The sequence below is a fragment of the Eschrichtius robustus genome, chromosome 11 (assembly GCF_028021215.1).
Source record: "Eschrichtius robustus isolate mEscRob2 chromosome 11, mEscRob2.pri, whole genome shotgun sequence".
NCBI lineage: Eukaryota > Metazoa > Chordata > Mammalia > Artiodactyla > Eschrichtiidae > Eschrichtius > Eschrichtius robustus.
Genome location: NC_090834.1, coordinates 109,229,578 through 109,247,626, shown reverse-complemented (window position 1 = coordinate 109,247,626; position 18,049 = coordinate 109,229,578). Strand labels below are relative to the sequence as shown.

The window sequence follows — 18,049 nt, the reverse complement described above, 5'->3', positions numbered from 1 at the left end:
CCACCTTCCCAGCAACCCTTCTGGGGTGGATATTTGTCATCCATTTACCCGTCCATCCATTCAATCACATTGATTGAACACCTACTAAGCGCCTGCGACAATCCTCTGCATGAGCGGTACGTGATGAAGAGTCACCCGGGGGGACAATTAAACTACAGAAAACCAGAAGGGAAATAGTTGGGGTGGGGTTTGTACCCCTCATCAGGGATGGCTTCTTATTCTGAGGGTGGGAAGGACCCCTCCTGGAAGGAGCAGGGGAAGGGGCTCTCCAACCGGAAGGAACAGCTTGTGCATTGTGCAGAGTGGGGGGAGGGAGGGGAACTGGGTAATTTTTTAAAATTAATTAATTTATTTTTGGCTGCATTGGGTCTTGGCTGCCGCACGCGGGCTTCTCATTGCAGTGGCTTCTCTTGTTGCGGAGCACAGGCTCTAGGCGCACGGGCTCAGTAGTTGCGGCACGTGGGCTCAGTAGTTGTGGCACGCGGGCTTCAGTAGTTGTGGCGCACGGGCTTAGTTGCTCCACAGCATGTGGGATCTTCCCGGACCAGGGCTCGAACCTGTGTCCCCTGCATTGGCAGGTGGATTCTTAACCACTGCGCCACCAGGGAAGCCCCCTCTACATATTTTTAAATCGGTTTTTGTTGTTGTTGTTATTGAGTTGTATGAGTTCCTTTATGTATTTTGGATATTAACCCCTTATCAGATGCATAGTTTGTAAATATCCTCCCACATTCCATAGGTTGCCTTTTTATTTTAATTATTTCTTTTGCAGTGTACAAATTTTAAGTTTGATGTAGTCCCACTTGTTGATTTTTTCTTTTGTTGTTCATGCTTTTGATGTCGTATCTGAGAAGTCATTACCAAGACCCATGTTGAGGAGCTACTATATTTTCTTCTAGGAGTTTTAGGTTATTAGGTCTTATGTGTCTTTGATCCATTTCAAGTTAATTTCTGTGCGTACTGTGAGACAGAGGTCCAATTTCATTCTGGGCATGTGGTTATCCAGTTTTCCCGACACCACTTGTTGAGGAGACTATCCTGAAACCAATATTTTTAAAAGCTTCCCAGAGTATTTCTAACCAGGCTGACACCCAGAGCTGTGGAGTGTCAGCTCCAGCAAAGCAGAAATTTCATGGGCTCTCACTGCAGCCCCAGCCCCAGTGCCCAGTTAGGCAGGGCCAGGAGGCTCTGGCCCCTGCTGCAGGGTGGTGGTGGTGGGGGGGTTGCCCCGTTGCAGTCCGGCAGCCCCCACAATCTCGGCTTCCCAGGGGCCCTGCCAGAGCTCCCACTTACGGGTGCCCAAAGGAAGCTCAGGGTGAGCGGGAGGTGGGCACGGGCTGCCAAGTCCTGTGGTGGGAGCCCTCTCCCCCCGCTATGAGGGCTCTTTGCTGACCTGCAAACACGCCAAATGGGTCAGGGATGACAGTGGTAGGGGTAGGGCTGGAGGTGGGGTAGGGATGACAGTGACAGCGGTAAGGCTGAGGGGAGTTTTTACGGGCCTGGCACTTTCCTAAGGCTTTGCATTAACTCAGTAATCCCCAAAGAGCCCTTGGAAGTCGTGCTGAGTATCCCTGGTTTACAAGTTAGGAAAATGAGGCACAGAGAAGTGGACTTAATCTCCAAAGTCACGCCGGGAAGTGGCAGACGGGGGATTCGAAATCGCACCTCGCATTCCTGAGGCCGCGGAACGCACGGACACTCCCCTACACACACGCACACGCACACGCACACGCACACGCACACGCACACGCGCTGGGCACGCCCCCAGCGGCGCCAGGCCCTCCCCTCGCGGAGGAGGTGGGCCCCGGGGCGGGGCGAGGCAGGTCCCGGCGCCCGGAGGAAGTGGCCGTCCGCTGCCGGACGAGTCCTCCGGCTGGTCCAGCCATGGAGGCGGAGCCGCCGCTCTATCCGGTGGCGGGGGCCGCGGGTGCGCAGGGCGATGAGGACCAGCTCGGGGTCCCAGACGGGCCCGAGGCCCCGGTGAGCGGGGACGGGGAAGGCGTGGCGGCGCGGGGACCGGGAGGGCTGGGGTCTCCCCCGCGGGAGTGGGATGCGACCCCAGGGCTGGGGTGAGGGGGGCCGGGGGCGGCCGGCGATGGACGCGGGGCTCCGGGGGTGCAGTGGCCGGGTGCGAGCGCCGTCGTGCCCCGCAGCTGGACGAGCTGGTGGGCGCGTACCCCAACTACAACGAGGAGGAGGAGGAGCGCCGCTACTACCGCCGCAAGCGGCTCGGCGTGCTCAAGAACGTGCTGGCGGCCAGCGCGGGCGGCATGCTCACCTACGGCGTCTACCTGGGTAGGTGGCCCGCTGCGCCCCGCGGGTTGGCGGGATGGGTCTCTGGCCACGCCGTTCCGCCCCGGGCCGGGCGAGGTGGCACGGCCCGGCGGGTTCTGCGCTGGGACCCAAGTCCTTTCCCCTCCACCCGCGCGCCCCTCCCCAGACCTGAGGTTTCTCAGGAAAAGAGAAACTTTGGGGCCAGTCGGCTCCCTTCCTCTTTCACTTCTCCGTCTGCGCCCTCACAGCTGCAGCTGCGGCCTCCGCACATGGGGGGACGGTGCAGTGTCCCCGGGGCCCAGCCACAGGCTTCATGAGTGTGTGGGCGGGCCCTGGGCGCCCTGGGCAGGTCCGCTGCCTTTGGAATCAGGGGCGCTGGGGTCCAAGTGGCTGGTGGAGGGACGTGGCGGGGCGGGGGTCTGGATTCAAGTCGCTGTCGTGGCCACTGGCAGGTAGGACCCTTGGCCCAGCCTGGGCTTCCCCTCTGTCCCTGGAGCTCCCTGCCAGGCTTGCGTTCCAGCCTCTGCTTGGTTGCCCCCAGAGCCGGGTCGCCCCCTCCATGCCTCCTCCCTGTCCCCAGGCCTCCTGCAGATGCAGCTGATCCTGCACTACGATGAGACCTACCGCGAGGTGAAATACGGCAACATGGGGCTGCCTGACATCGACAGCAAGATGCTGATGGGCATCAACGTGACCCCCATCGTGGCCCTGCTCTACACACCTGTGCTCATCAGGTGCGACACTTCTGTCCCTATGAGGGCTGTCTCCCTGCTCTTGAAGGGGTGCAAGGGCTGTTGGACATGGGGTCTCCAGCTGCCCTGGTGTTCTTGGGGGGTGGGGTGGGGAGAGAACTTGCCTACCTGGAGGGGTGAGAGAGAAGGGGTGAAACCCAGGTTTGGGGAAGAAACAAGAGCTTTGCAACCAAGGCACCTTGGGTTTCAAGCAACAGAAATTCACTCAGGCTCCTTCCCTCAGCTTGCCCGTACCCCATGTGGTGTCATCTTCATGCCCTCCTTTGTGGCCTGGAGCTACAATGACCTTTTGATATCAGGGCTGTGGAGTTTCTGGAGAGAATCTGATCAGCCAGCAAAGCCCAGGAACGCACCAAGAGCCCCATCAGCTGTGACAGTGTTGAGGGACATTTCTCACTGAAAACGGTGTGGCTGGGCAGGTGCCCCAGGGGGTCTACTCCATACCTGAGCCTTAGTGGCGTCTGGTGCAGTGCAAAAATGCCCTCCACAAGTATCCTACCGCCAGGCAGTAGATCTGTGCTCAGATGGGACCCAGAGATCAGTGGACACATTAGATGAGTTCCCCTGTCTTCCCGAAACAATTACAACCCCCTCAAACCCTTTTATCACAATCGCACAAACAACATTAGAATCATAATTGAAATCAGAAAAAAGAAAACCCCTCCCAAGCCCTCCAGGCAGTCGGCTAACTTTGTTTTTCCACCGGCATGCATGGATAACATTTCTGTCCTTGTCAACTGGAGTAGTGTATGCGTGTGCATGTGTGCATGTGCAATGTCACTTTTGCTTTCTTTTCACTGCACACATCTTGGCTAGCTTCACAGTGGGGACTTTCGTGATGTTAGCATCTTCTGCAGACATGGGGGCACTGAACTGTGGCTCAGGGCTGGACATTGCGGCTCCCTCTCCTTTTTTGCATGTTCTCTTTATGGTTCTGGCTGTTTCCTCGTCTTAAAATTAAAGAAAGAAAGAAGGAGAGAGAGAGAGAGAAAGGGAGGGAGGGAGGAAGGAAGGAAGAAGGAAAGAAAGAAAAGCTCCTAGGATAAACTCTCAGAACTGCCCTTACTAGGTCAGAAGCATAGAAAAGGCTTTATGGCTCTTGAAACCTAGCAGTATTATTAATGGCAAACTCATTTCATTTCCTATGTGCTGGGCGCTTTATAAGCATATCGCATTCCCTACAATCCAAGGTGGATGCTCTGATCTTAGACACAGGGAGACCAAGAGGTTGAACCCATTCCCACAGGCAGCAACTGGCAGATTGAAGGTCTGAACCCAGGCAGTGACTCCAAACCCCATGCTTGCCCCCCGACCCAAACTACCAGGCTGACTTTCCAAAGGGCTGTACCATCTGCATGCCCTCTGGCTGTATGTGTCATTTTTAAAACCACAGCCTCACCAGCAATGAGTGCTAGTATTTTTACTTTTTGCTGTTTCAAAATTTACAGTGCAGTTTGGGTGCCCTTCGCCAAATAGATCAGAGGAGGCTGCCTGTCAATTTATTATATGGCAAGATAAGGATAAAATTAAAGAACCGGGACCCTGCAATAGAAGAGAAAGTAATTGTATCAGAAAACCAGAGTCATTGAGCTTTGAGCTTCCTGGAGACTCAGACAAAGAAAGGAAATAACGAGCACAAATACTCAAAACAAACAAACAGAACCCAAAACAAAACCAACCCAAAGATCGCAATGGTTGTGTCTAGGCTGATCAGCCTCCAGTGCCCTGAATGGGCCCTTATCCTGTCACTCGTCAACCTGCCTCTAACACGGTGCAACATTTTCCCAGAGCCAGCGAGGCCGTTGTTCTACAAGAAACTTCCCGACTGACCACAGTGGACTGAAAGGGCAAAGTGCAGAGGGGAAGGGGCGCCAGGGTTCCTCTCCCTGGTCCTCAGTCCCAGCTTGGGACAAGTCCCTCAGCTCTTCACCTGGGTCCTGCAGTCACTGCACGTGGGTGGAGAAGGGGGGCTGGCGAGTCAGCCCAGGACACAAATGAGGGTTGCATGTGCCCAAGGCCCACTGACTCATGACACCCTCTCCCCGCTTTATCTCCTCTATCCCTGCAGTGGCCGTGAGAGGCTCGAGGTTGGGGCAGAGCCCACATTACAGGTGTCTGGTTAGAGTGGCTCCCCTGAGGCCACCAGCAAGTCCATATCTCTGAGACTCTATCTTAGGACCCTCGACTCCAAGGCCAGGGGTCCCTCCCCACCTCATAGAGCCTCGGGAGCTGGGGCCTGGAGTTGTGGCCACGCTGCTTTCGGGCTGCAGCAGGCTGGATGGGCCCATGGTGCCAGCATCCTCATCCTTCCTGCTGCTCGCAGGTTTTTTGGCACCAAGTGGATGATGTTCCTGGCTGTGGGCATCTACGCCCTCTTTGTCTCCACCAACTACTGGGAGCGCTACTACACGCTTGTGCCCTCAGCCGTGGTGCTGGGCATGGCCATCGTGCCTCTTTGGGCCTCCATGGGCAACTACATTACCAGGTGAGCCTGGTGGGCAGGAGGGTGGGAGACTGGAGACCTGGCAGAGCCTCTCCTGTGTTGCCCACCTCATCTTGGGGACCTTGGACCAGCCCCATCCGCCCTGTGGGCCTCAGTTTTCCCGTTCGTGAGACATTGGCTGGCCAGTCCGTAAGCCTGGGTGCAGGAAGTGGAGGTATCTGGCGGAGGTTGGGCTGGGGAGAGCCTTCTCTCCTTTGTGGTCCAGGATGGCCCAGAAATACTACGAGTACTCCCACTATAAGGAGCAGGATGAGCAGGGCCCCCGGCAGCGCCCGCCTCGGGGCTCCCACGCACCCTATCTCCTGGTCTTCCAAGCCATCTTCTACGGCTTCTTCCACGTGAGCTCCATGTATGGGAACACGGGGGGTGGGGTATTCCAGGCCCAGAATCACATATTGGAGACCTTTCCACAGACTTTTCAGCCCTCTAGTCCCACTGCCCTTTCTTGAGCCAACTCCTGTTTGCTTACCTCTGGTGACAGAGACCTCATTCCCTCCCTGTCTACAGCACTGACCAGGAGGAAGTCTTCCTGCATTGGGCACCCCCCCCCACCAGGCTGTCCCCGAGAGGTGGGAGGGCTCCTGTTCCCCCAAGGCTGTGCCCAGGCCCCCTCCCAGTTTGTGCCTGTGCTCCTTGCCCGGTTGCATGCCCCAAGCCTGACCCAAGCTGCCCTCCTGCCCACAGCTGAGCTTTGCCTGCGCCCAGCTGCCCATGATCTACTTCCTGAACCATTACCTGTATGACCTGAACCACACGCTGTACAACGTGCAGAACTGCGGTTAGTGCTCATGGGGGTGGGGTCCCTAAGATCTGCTCACCTCCCCCATTGAGTCACCCAGCAGACACTGGGCCCTCAAGGGCAGAAAGGATGCCCTCGCTCACAGAGCTCAGGGCTGAGAGCCTGGTGTCCTACAGCTCTGATGACCGAGGCACAGGGCCTTGTCGTTAGGACATCTGACCCAGCCTGGGGTGGTGGTGGGGTGCGTCAGGGAAGGCTGCCTGGAGGAGGTGCCATCTGGGCTGAGGCTGCCTGTGGGATCTCTCAGGACCAAGTATACCCTCAATGCAGGGCAAATGTATGGAGGTGGGAGGTGGACTGGCTCCCATGGCAGCCTCGGGGCAATAGGGCAGGAGGGAGGGGAGGTGCTTTCAGCCCCAGTGGCCCTCACCTCTGAAGTGCTTCCCAAAGGAACCCTGCCTTTGCCGGCAGGGTCCTTGCCCACCCCCTCTAACCTTCCCCTCACCCGCCTGCTTTGCTGCATTTCTTTTTTTTTTTTTAACTAACTAATTTTATTTTTGGCTGCATTGGGTCTTCATTGCTGCGTGAAGGCTTTTCTCTGGTTGCGGTGAGCCGGGGCTACTCTTCGTTGTGGTGCGCAGGCTTCTCATTGGGGTGGCTTCCCTTGTTGAGGAGCATGGGCTCTAGGCGTTCAGGCTTCAATAGTTGTGGCATGCGGGCTCAGTAGTTGTGGCACACAGGCTTCAGTAGTTGTGGCACACGGGCTTAGTTGCCTGCGGCATGTGGGATCTTCCCGGACCAGAGCTCGAACCCGTGTCCCCTGCACTGGCAGGCGGATTCTTAACCACTGTGCCACCAGGGAAGCCCTGCTGCATTTCTTTGTGGCTCAGCTGACAGTGTGCCCTGCTCCCTGCCTCACGATGCCCCCCACCCTCCCCTTTCTCAGGCACTAACAGCCAGGGCATCCTCATCGGCTTCAACAAGACGGTTCTGCGGACGCTGCCGCGGAGCCGAAACCTCATCGTGGTGGAGAGCGTGCTCATGGCGGTGGCTTTCCTGGCCATGCTGCTGGTGCGGCCCGAGATGGGGGTGTGACGGGGTCAGATCTGGGGACCGTGGCGGGGAGAGAGGAATGCGAGCTGGGCGCGCGGAGGGCGGGCCGGAGGCTTGTTCTGAGTCCAGAGTTAGGGCTGAGTCCTGGGGAGGGGGCCTGAGCCTAGGAGCTGGGCTTGAGGCTCGGAGGTGTGGCTGATGCCTGCGGACTGAGAGAGAAATTGGAATCCCAGAGGCCTGTGAGAGGGGGTCCAGGCCTGGTCCGGGGTCGAGCTGAAGACAGGGTTCTAGAGGATTGGCTGTGACACGGGCTGGACCTAGGGCCGAGGGTCAGAAGGTGGGGCTCCAACCTGGGGGTGGGACCAGGAGGCAGCGCTGAGGCGTTGGGGGCGTGACTACGTTGTGTTCTAGGGCTGGAGGCGGGGCCGGGAGGCTCATCTGTGGATTTGCCTGCGGGCGGGGCTGGGGCTGAGGGGCGGGGCGGGGCTGGGTCCCAGGGGCGGGGCCAGGATGCCCGGCTGCCCGCGCCCCCACCCTCACCTCCTTGCCTGCAGGTGCTGGGCCTTTGCGGCGCGGCGTACCGGCCCACTGAGGAGATCGACCTGCGCAGCGTCGGCTGGGGCAACATTTTCCAGCTGCCCTTCAAGCACGTGCGCGACTTCCGCCTGCGCCACCTCGTGCCCTTCTTTATCTACAGCGGCTTCGAGGTGCTCTTTGCCTGCACTGGTCTCGCCCTGGTAAGTGCAGCCTGAAGAGCGTTGCCAGATAAAATTACACGACGTCCGTTAAATTTGAATCACAGAATAACAACGAATAAGTTTTGAATATATATGTATAAGTATGTACAAGTACAGTGGGCCCTCTGCATTCGCGGATCCGGAGGGCCCACTGTACTACCCCATATTATATAAGGGACTTGAGCATCCGCAGGTTTTAGTATCCGCGAAGCGTCCTGGAACCAATCCCCCGCAGACACCAAGGGACAATTGTAGGCCCAGATATTCCCCTCCTTCTCCTTTTCCCTCTCTCCCCCCATCCCCCCCTCTACCTTGGGAAAGTTACTTTCACCTCTCTGAGCCTGTTTCCTCATCTGTGAAGTCTCTAATGACCATGCTCACTTCCAGAGGAGTTACACTGTTGAGATGGGATAACAGCCGTAAAGTGTTTGGCTCTATGCGGGTTTCAGCCTTGGTGTCTGGGGACACTGTCCAAGCGTCTTCTCACTGTCTGTCCCCGAGGAACTGTCCCACAAGCCTCGGAGGAAACTGGCCCTGCGGTGGCCTAGAGAGGGCAGGACGTGGCCTGAAGTGAGGCCTCGTGGGGAGGACCAGAGCCTGGGCCGGCTGACCTCCAACCCTCACCCCTGTTCCCGCAGGGCTATGGCGTGTGCTCGGTGGGGCTGGAACACCTGGCGTACCTCCTCGTGGCTTATAGCCTGGGCGCCTCGGCCTCCTCGGCCCTGGGCCTGCTGGGGCTGTGGCTGCCGCGCCCGGTGCCCCTGGTGGCCGGGGCGGGACTGCATCTGCTGCTCACTCTCAGCCTCTTTTTCTGGGCCCCCGTGCCCCGGGTCCTGCAGCACATCTGGATCCTCTATGCAGCAGCCGTGCTCTGGGGTGTGGGCAGTGCCCTCAACAAGACGGGGCTTAGCAGTGAGTATAGCTGTGGGCCCTGGATGGCTGGGCAGGGGAGCCTGTGGCTACCTCAGGGCGGTTGCGGGGAGCACAGACATCCCAGCGACAGACACGGGGTTGCTGGGCACAGTGGCGGGCCGTTATGGGGTCCCGTGTACTTGGTGGAGGTAGGTGGGGATCCCTGTGCACACTCTAGGGGTGGAAGGAAGTCCCGTGGACACTGCAGGGACAGATGAGGAGGGCTGTGAACACCCTTGAGGCAGGTATGGCGTTGCACACTATGGACATCCTGTGGACCCCCAGGGCGGGCATGGGAGTCAGGGTGAGACCTTGTGGCTCCATGGGCTGGATATGGGGCTCTGTGGACATCTCTTAGGGACAGTGTAAAAAAACACATTGGGGATGCCTCATTTCCTACCAGGGGACAGGGCGCAGCCTGGCATAGTTTTCATGACACTGGAAGCAGATATCAGGATCTGTGCCCCAGGGAGCATGGGACGCAGCAGGTGGCCCTGTCCACACCCCAGGGGGTAAGTGCAGATACGGCATTTTTATGGAGAGGAGCTGGAAGCAGGCTGTAAGATCCCAACAGCAATCTGCAGAGCAGTGGAGCCCAGGCCCCAAGTCTGGGCTGCTAGGGTGGAGGCACTGGGGCCTGGGGCCCTGCTTGCAGAAAGGAGGGGGTGGGACAGAGTTCATCTGGGTGATGCTCTGGGCCCACAGGTGAGCTTTTGCCAGTGACATGCGGCTGGTACACATGGGTGCAGCCATTTGGGTCTCCCACGTTGGCATCTGTTCTGGTGGCCTGGTGCCGTTAGCAGTTTTGACCATCACCCCTGTATGGCGTGGTGGAGGTCATGCCTGCTGCGGGCCGGGCAGGGGATGGTTCAGGCAACCCCAGCGCCCAACATCCGAGAGAGAGAGTCAGACACTATATCTGCCGTAGGGGATGGAGCCCCACACCCTGGACCACACTGTCTTGGCTGTTTTGCCTCTGGACCTTGAGCCCGTGATATGTCTGGACTTGGGCCAGATCCCAGCGTCCTCTTCTGCCCAGCTCCGCTTCCTCCCTCCTCTTATGCCCCACCCCTGGGAGGGCCCTCCGTGTCCTTTCACAGCACCCCCATGGGGTACCGTCGCACTGCAGGACCTCAGGATGGGAGTGTCAATGTCCTGAGTGGCTGGCGAGGGTACAAATCGCCAGGTGCTGTGCAGGCTTTCTCCCATTAAAACCTCACGGCACAGCATATACGTGTCATCTCATTTTACAGATGAGAAAAGTGGCTCTGGGGAGTTCATTGACCCCGAGTCACCCACAGACCCAACATCTGAATCCACATCTCTGTGCCAACTCTCTCCACCTTTCAGTCCTGAGAGTGGAATCTGAGTTTACTGATTCCCTGTCCGATGCTCTTTCTGCCCCACCCCGGGGAGGATGCTTTGGGAAACAAATTCCTCCCTCCCAGCTTCAGGTTGGATTTGCAGAAAGCTTGTTGCTACAGCGATTTGCTCTCCCTGAGCCCTGGGTGAGGAAAAACAGCCCCTGCAGGCCTGGCACCGCGTGCCTGGGGTTCGGAAGAAGGCAGGATGTGACTGCTCACGGAACTTCCCACTTTTGAGGCCACAGATGGGTCCCAGAGCAGGCCCATTGCATCCCAGCAGGGGGGCCCACTCTTCCAGCCTCTGCTCAGCTCCCAGGCAGCGTGGTAACCAGTGTGTACACTAGGGGGCCGGCCAGGACCAGTTTACAGCGGCTTTTTAGGCGCTCCTGCCAAGGGCTGGGACCAGCGCAGGGCATCGGGGGGTCACCAGTGGGAGAACAGCAGCTCTGGGCCCCAGCTGGCACCTCTCCTCTTTCTGCCCTGTCCTGCCCACCTGCAGCACTCCTGGGAATCCTGTACGAGGACAAGGAGAGGCAAGACTTCATCTTCACCATCTACCACTGGTGGCAGGCCATGGCCATCTTCACAGTCTACTTGGGCTCAAGCCTGCCCATGAAGGTGAGTCCCCCTCCCCCACTCGACCCCCTAGACAACAGAAACTTCCTGAGTGCCCGCCCTGGCCTCACAGCCCCTGAAGGGCACCACTGCCCCAGGGCCCGGCCCTGGGCCAAGTCCACTGGGCAGCCCCACACCCATCACTGGCTTATTACTTACCGCTTCACCTCCTGCAGGCCTCAGTTTACCCGTCTCTGAAAGGGTTCACAGTTTGCTCTCTACTTGTGGGCACATCCCAGCCGCCTTGTGGGTAGTTTGGTAACCTGTTCTCTAGAGGTTGGGCTCTGAGCTGGATGCCGAGGGTCTGTCTCCCTTCTTGGCTCTCAGGGGTCCTCGTCCTTTGCTCTCACCTACTGGTGGGTCAGTTTAGCAGGTCCCGGCCAACTTTTTAAAAAATGAAATAGAATAGGGAATAGCAGGGAGTATGCCTGTGAACATGTGTGTACGTACTGAGTTATGATTTAAAATTATTTCTGACTGCCTGTTACAGTCAAGACCTCTAAGAAGCATTACTTATGATCCCACATGTAAGGGACAGAGTAATCTAAGCTCTGGTAAGGGAGGGCCAGGCCTCCCTTCACATCTACGCTGTGAGGCAAAGGGATTATCATTACAGTTAGGGAAACCGAGGCCCAGATGGATAGGGTGACCATAAGGGACAGAGCTGGGCAGGAAGGTGCCCAGGAAGCGTGGGTGGTGGGGCGGCTCCCAGGAGGAGGGAGGGACAGCAGAGGAGCTGCGGCGTTCGAGTCCCAGATGGGAGTGGGCCTATCGGGGTGAGGGGCTGGGCGGGGCGGGCGCAGGACCGGCCGCCCGCGTGTCCCCCGCATCCCTCCCTGTGTGTCCAGGCTAAGCTGACGGTGCTGCTGGTGACGCTGGTGGCGGCCGCGGCCTCGTACCTGTGGATGGAGCAGAAGCTGCGGCGGGGCGTGGTCCCGCGCCAGCCCCGCATCCCGCGGCCCCAGCACAAGGTGCGCGGCTACCGCTACCTGGAGGAGGACAACTCCGACGAGAGCGACGCGGAGGGCGAGCGCGGTGGCGGCCGGGGGGACTGCGCGGAGGAGGAGGCGCCGCTCGCGGGGCCAGGGCCCAGCCCCAAACCAGCCGGTCTCTGCCGCCGGCCCTGCCCCTACGAACAGGCGCTGGGAGGCGATGGGCCCGAGGAGCAGTGAGGGGCCAGGCCTGGTCACCGGCCTCGGTTTAACGCGTCTCAGGTCGGGGCCCCTATGATTCCGCGCCAATTTCTGGAAGGACCCTTGGCGCACCCCGGGTTCAGGAACGGCCCTCCCAGAGCCCCGGGCCACCGGGAGCTTGGGATCCTCCCCGCAGCCCCCTCCAAGGGAGGGTAGGGCCTTGAGACCTCTTGGCCAGGCCCAGGGTGCGAGGGACCGCACAGACGAAACCCTCCGACCCCAGGGGCCGCTCTCCACGACCGCCTACCGGGCCCAGCCCCAGGGCTGGGACCCCGCCGTCCCGTTGTCCCAGCTCTCGGCTACAGGCCTGGGCCGTGCACGTCGCCCGCTTTGCACATCCTATCCCCATGGACTGCCAAGAGGTACGACTTCAAGAAAATGAGCAATAAAGAGATTTGTGTATTGTCCTGATTGGGAAGTCTCCTGCCGTGGGAGGACATTGATCGCCCGGGGTGTGTGCCTGGCTGACCCTGCCCATTGGGCACTGTGGCCGTCTGCCTTGATCCGGGGTTGGGGAGGGGGTGGGGGGGCGGGGTGGTCGCTTAAGCCCCACCCACCAGGCTGTCCTGGCTCCTGGAGGCACCGCCCCTCCCCACACCCGCCGGCTTTTGCCAGTCGCACCCCATCCGCTCAGACAAAGAAGCGCCCTGGGTGGTCTGCAGGGACCTCAGCGGAGTGTGATGGGGCTGCCAGCCCCTCGTCAGTCTAGAGGATGGGACGAAGTCAAGAAACCCAGGTCCTGCTGCCCCCTCCTCAGGCGTCCCCAGCCCTCCTGCCCACTCCCATGTTTTTTGTTTTTTTTTTTTAAATCCCTTGGGACGCTTCTGCCGACAGCTCCCCAAGGGACTCCTTTGGGGGCCAAGTCCACTTCTGAGCCGAGTGCAGGTCACCCCGTGTCCAGTGTAGGCCTGGGGCATAGATGTCTGAGCCCAGGTAAACTTGGCTACTGATGTCTCTGGGCTACAGCCTCAGCTGTGACGCCCGTGAGGGATGCAGAGGCTGGTGGGAGGGGCAGACCCCTACAGCCCGAGGGCGCCCCCCACCGTGGGGAGAGGGAACTGAGATCCCACTGCGAAGAGCTTTGAACAGCGGGGTGAGGACAGGCAAGGGGGCCACAGGAGGGCCCTGGAGCCCCCAACTGTGCCCCAGATCCACACCACCAAAGCTGGGGGCCACACCATTCCTCACTCCTCACACGCCCTCCACCCCTGGCTGACTGCCGGACCCTGGTCTACACCCACTTCAGCGTCAGGTCTCCTAGATTCTTCCACCTGTAAACGGTGGCCCCCCTCTCTCCTCTGCCTCATACAGTCCTCACTTGAGTTTGGTTCCAGCAGCCTCAGTGGGGGCCCCGGAGCCAGGCTCTGCGACCTCAGGTAGGGGGTCAGCCCGTCTGAGCCACAGTTTCCTCCTCTGTAAAGTGTATCTGTGGTGGCACCAAGGTCCCCAGGCCCTGCGGGAAACTCAAAAGGGCAGAGAGGATATTTGAAGTTTTCTAAAATTTGGACATCTACCCACTCTGAGCAAATTAATAGGTTCAGGTGGTTCACAGTTTCACTGTTAGCTCACACCACGATCCTTTCATGTCATATCTTTGAGAAGCTGGGTTTCCTGTGGTTTGGGGATAAAAAGTGAAAATCACTGTGGAATAGGAAGTGAGGCCGGGGGTCTCCAGTCTGATTCCAAGGTTTGAGAAGCTGGCCGGTGCACACAGCCAATTAGTAAGTCATAGTGGTTATTAAAGAATGAAGTAAACACCGTTTTTCTTTCTCTTGGTGTGTGTTATATTTTCTAAGTGACTACTAAGTTATTAGAACCTAAGTACTTATTGGTTGGACCTAAAATATCTCACAAATAGAACTATTCGATATTTCTTTTGGCCTAGGAGCACCATGAAAAAATTCCTGAGACACTGAGGGTTCCATGAACAGGGCAAGTTTGGCTCTGTGTTAGCCCAGGGCTGGTGCAGAGTAACTTACAGTGAGTCCCTCGTTGGACCCCGTGCCTCCACCCCCCACCTTGTCCAGAGAACCGGCGGGATCCTTTCTGGACCCAGCCTAGGGAAGGTGATTAAACCTATGGTCTGTGATGCCTGGGAAGGGAACCCCCAGGGTCTGCTGTGAACCAACATGAACTAGTTGCCAAGTTGTTTTTGGCAGATTCGGGGGTCTTGCAGTCATGGGCGACGAGGAGGGCCACAAGGCTCCTCTCACCAGCCTCCCTACCAGGTGGTCGCTAGACTCAGACAGATGAAGGGCTGAAAACTGCCTGCCTCATACACAGACTTTCAGTGACAAACAGACCAAGACCGGTCATGCGGTGTGACCAGCACTCCGTCCTTCCCGTTCCCCACCAGCCTCTGGCATGGAACGGAACTTCTCTGACGGCAGACGTGGCAATATCCTCCTGGCAGGATTCCAGCTAAGTTCCAGTCAGAGATGGGCAACCAGATGCTTGGGTAATAGGCCTCTGAATGCAGGGCAGGGTGCCATTTGGAAGCGTGTGGGCCCCTGGGCAGGCCGGGCAAGGTGGGGGAGGGGATGAGGATGGTTCTACAAGTGGTCTCATTTCAAAGTCATTTCCGGTGATGAGCAAATGAAAGGGTGGCCCAGGCACACGGAGGGAGCACGGCTTCTGATCGCATGCCTCACACCAAGGTAAGTTCCCCATCAGAAGACTCCACACCTCCTCTCGCTGCTCCTGGCACACGGACAAGACCCACAGGCAGACACACGTAACAGGCCACACCCATGACAAGCAACACACACACACCCCCCCAGGACAAGCAGGGTAACTGTCACCGCAGCAAGCCCCTGCAGGCCGGTTCTTTTGGAAAGCCTAATTAAGCCATCAGATGTGAATGATGGAGCCCCTTGGCAGCTCCAGGCCTGGTTGTAAAGTATGACATTGATGTCTCTGTATCAATAAGGTGGATAAGGTGACCTCTGGATAAGGTGACCGGGCAGAGGTCTGGACTCTGAAGTGGAAGGTCAGACTCTGTGTCATGGTCTCAGCTTCTGTGATTTTGTCAATCTTCCCCAGGGTAATTTTATTTTATCTATTTTTTTTTTAAGTGAACACTTTTGTGATAGTACATTCACAATGTTGGCATTGAATGATTTTTTTAAAATATTTATTTATTTATTTATTTGGTTGTGCTGGGTCTTAGTTGCAGCAGGCAGACTCCTTAGTTGTGGCATGAGAACTCTTAGTTGCAGCATGCATGTGGGATCTAGTTCCCTGACCAGAGATCGAACCCAGGCCCCCTGCATTGGGAGCGTGGGGTCTTAACCACTGCGCCACCAGGGAAGTCCTTGCCCCAGGGTAATTTAAAAATTATCTGATTCCAAGACTCTACAGTGTAAGATTTTAACTATCTTTAACTTCTCAGTAGCGTGTTAGAGAGCCTGAAATTTCTCCTGCTAGAAACACCTAGAGATCCTGGATCAGAAACAAACTGATTTTCAAATACATAGCTGAGCTCTCAAGAAAATAAGCAGTACCCCAGGGGGGAGGGGCTGGGCTCTGAGACCGAAAGATGGCCCACTGAGTATTTCAGACCTGAGCAGGATCCCCCGATGTGTGGCAGCGTCCCAGACCCAAGACGTAGTGAAGGAATAGCCAGAAGGCTGAGCAGCGGTTCTTGTGTAACCGCCTGTGTTTAAAGATCTGAGGAAGTGGAAGGCCTGGACTTGGAATAGGCATTGTTTGGGGTGCGGGTGGGGGCTTGCTTAATATCTGCATGTTCAGGACTCGGGAGCACCTCCTGCTGGAAGACACTTTATGATGTGCTGATTTTGATTCTCACCTGTACTGTGAGAAATGTTCGTTAGAATTGTTAATTATGCATTTTGTATTTTTGATTATTTTTTTATTTTTTATTTTTTTTTGCCACACCGCACAGCCTGTGGGATCTTAGTTCCCCGACCAGGGATCGCACCCGTGCCCCTGCAATAGAAGCTTGGACTCCTAACCACTGGATCGCCAGGGAAGTCCATATTTTTGATAAATTATGCAACTTAGGTTGATCTACGTCAGCAGGATACCAAAAGTAAAAGTCGATATTTAGAGGGTCTTAGGGTTTATATTTAGAGGGTCAGTCTGGTCTCCATCCCTTACAGGATGTGGAGCAAGCTTGTAAACGTGGACATTTTCCTGAGTGTCTTGTTCAGGCTATGAGCCTTTTATGAGAAGGTGAGACCTTCTGATAGTTGTTGAAGTTTCAAAATTTGGCACACAGGCAAATCATTTTGTGTTGTATATTACGGCTTATGAGGCAACAGATGTTGTGGTTTTGCTTTTATAGACAACCAACCCATCAGCACAGCCCAGGAGTCAGGAAAAGTGCGCATGAGGCCCCGGCTGGTCAGGGTCCTGCTCTGGTGCTAACAGTAGCACCCGCTTCGTCCAGCTGAGCTGCCCCGTGTTGATCAGGGAAGGCCCACGAGAGAGGGAACCGCTGCTCTCAGTGAACCCCTTTCTTGTTTACTCACTTATTCCTAGGGGACCCCAAAGTGGTTAATGTCTCTGGGACAGGGGTGGCCTCCCCCAGCGTCACAGTCTCGGGCGAGGGACCAAGGGCGGGGGTGGGGATGGGGAAGGCGTGGGGAGAGACTATGCCAGATGACCCAGGTGTAGCTTTACCCTAAAGATGTCGTCTTTACTGTAGCAAGGAAGCTTCTGTGGCCCACCTTCCTGACCCAAGACATATGCGCAACTGTCCGAAAGGTCATCAGGTCAGAACCAGCGAGCTGTTATGTAAACAGAAGTTTTATATGCGCTGGGGAACCAAAAAAATTTCTTGTGAGACTTGCTCTATTACGATACTTGCTTCCTTGTGGGGTCTGGAACAGAACCTGCAGGATCTCCGAGGTCTGCCTGTAGGTGACGGTACGGCTGGTCAAGCTCATACCCAAGACAAGGCCAAGCCAAGGTCAACCCGACTGGTTTGGCTGGTAAAGGCACAAGGAGCCACTTTTAGATTTAAGGCGTATTATTTCCATAGACAGTGAAAAGGAGAATAAGCCCAAGGTGCCAGCCCCTGGAGGTCCTTGTCACTCACTCCGAGCTCAAGGGGCCCAGACTGCAAGGCCGCTGTGGGAGACCCTGGAGCTGGGGAGCTGATTCTAGACCGCTGCTGAGTGCCTTTTTATCCTGTGCTTTCTTCTGAGGTGGGCAGCAGAAAGCCTCAGACCTCATCAGACTGGAGGTGATAAGAAGCTCTCAGGACAGCCTCCAAGGTGGGTAGGTGGGCGAGAGGCAGGCGGCCTCACAGCAGCTCCCACAGGCCTCCCACCCTCCTGTGTCCTGGTGGATTATAGCTTCCTGCCAAGACTCAGATGAGCTGCGGTCCAGGCCTCTGCCTGCGTGGCCTGTGTGGACACGTGCGGGTCACTGGGGCGCAATGGAACCTTGAGGGCTTGTGCCCAGGTGGGCTCCATTTATGACGAGCAGACTTCTGAGAACTTGTATAATTAGGTTTCTTTTTTCTCTTTTTTTTAAAATTGAAGTATAGTTGATTTATGATATTGTCTTAGTTTCAGGTGAACAAGCACAGTGATCCAGTATTTTTTGCAGATTATATTCCATTATAGGTCATTACAAGGTAATGGGTATAATTCCCTGTGCTATACAATAAATCCTTGTTGCTCATCTACTTTGTATATAGTAGTTTGTATCTATTAATCCCATATCCTTAATTTGTCCCCCCGCCTTCCCTCTTTGGTAACCCCAAGTTTGTTTTCTCTGTCTGTGAGTCTGTTTCTGTTTTGCATACACATTCGTTTGTATTATTTTTTAGATTCCACATGTAAGTGATATCATATAGTATTTGTCTTTGACTTATTTCACTAAGCATAATACTAAGTCCATCCATGTTGCTGCAAATGGCAGTATTTCATTCTTTTT

General features: G+C 56.5%; 1 protein-coding gene across 2 annotated transcripts; it reads left to right on the top strand.

Annotated features, from left to right (window-relative positions):
- The first annotated feature begins 1,796 nt into the window (after positions 1-1,796).
- On the top strand, positions 1,797-12,553 carry UNC93B1 (unc-93 homolog B1, TLR signaling regulator). Of its 2 annotated transcripts, XM_068556293.1 has the most exons (12): positions 1,797-1,980; positions 2,154-2,295; positions 2,855-3,008; positions 5,350-5,511; positions 5,735-5,867; positions 6,214-6,307; positions 7,215-7,339; positions 7,876-8,058; positions 8,697-8,970; positions 9,374-9,482; positions 10,834-10,952; positions 11,798-11,883. In XM_068556293.1, exons 1-12 carry the CDS (start codon positions 1,885-1,887, stop codon positions 11,800-11,802), a joined length of 1,596 nt encoding a protein of 531 aa, XP_068412394.1. In that variant the 5' UTR covers positions 1,797-1,884; the 3' UTR covers positions 11,803-11,883. The 2 variants fall into 2 exon arrangements, with proteins under 2 accessions (XP_068412394.1, XP_068412392.1); XM_068556291.1 differs by lacking the exon at positions 9,374-9,482 and having other exon boundaries at positions 1,798-1,980; positions 11,798-12,553.
- The last annotated feature ends 5,496 nt before the right edge of the window (positions 12,554-18,049 follow it).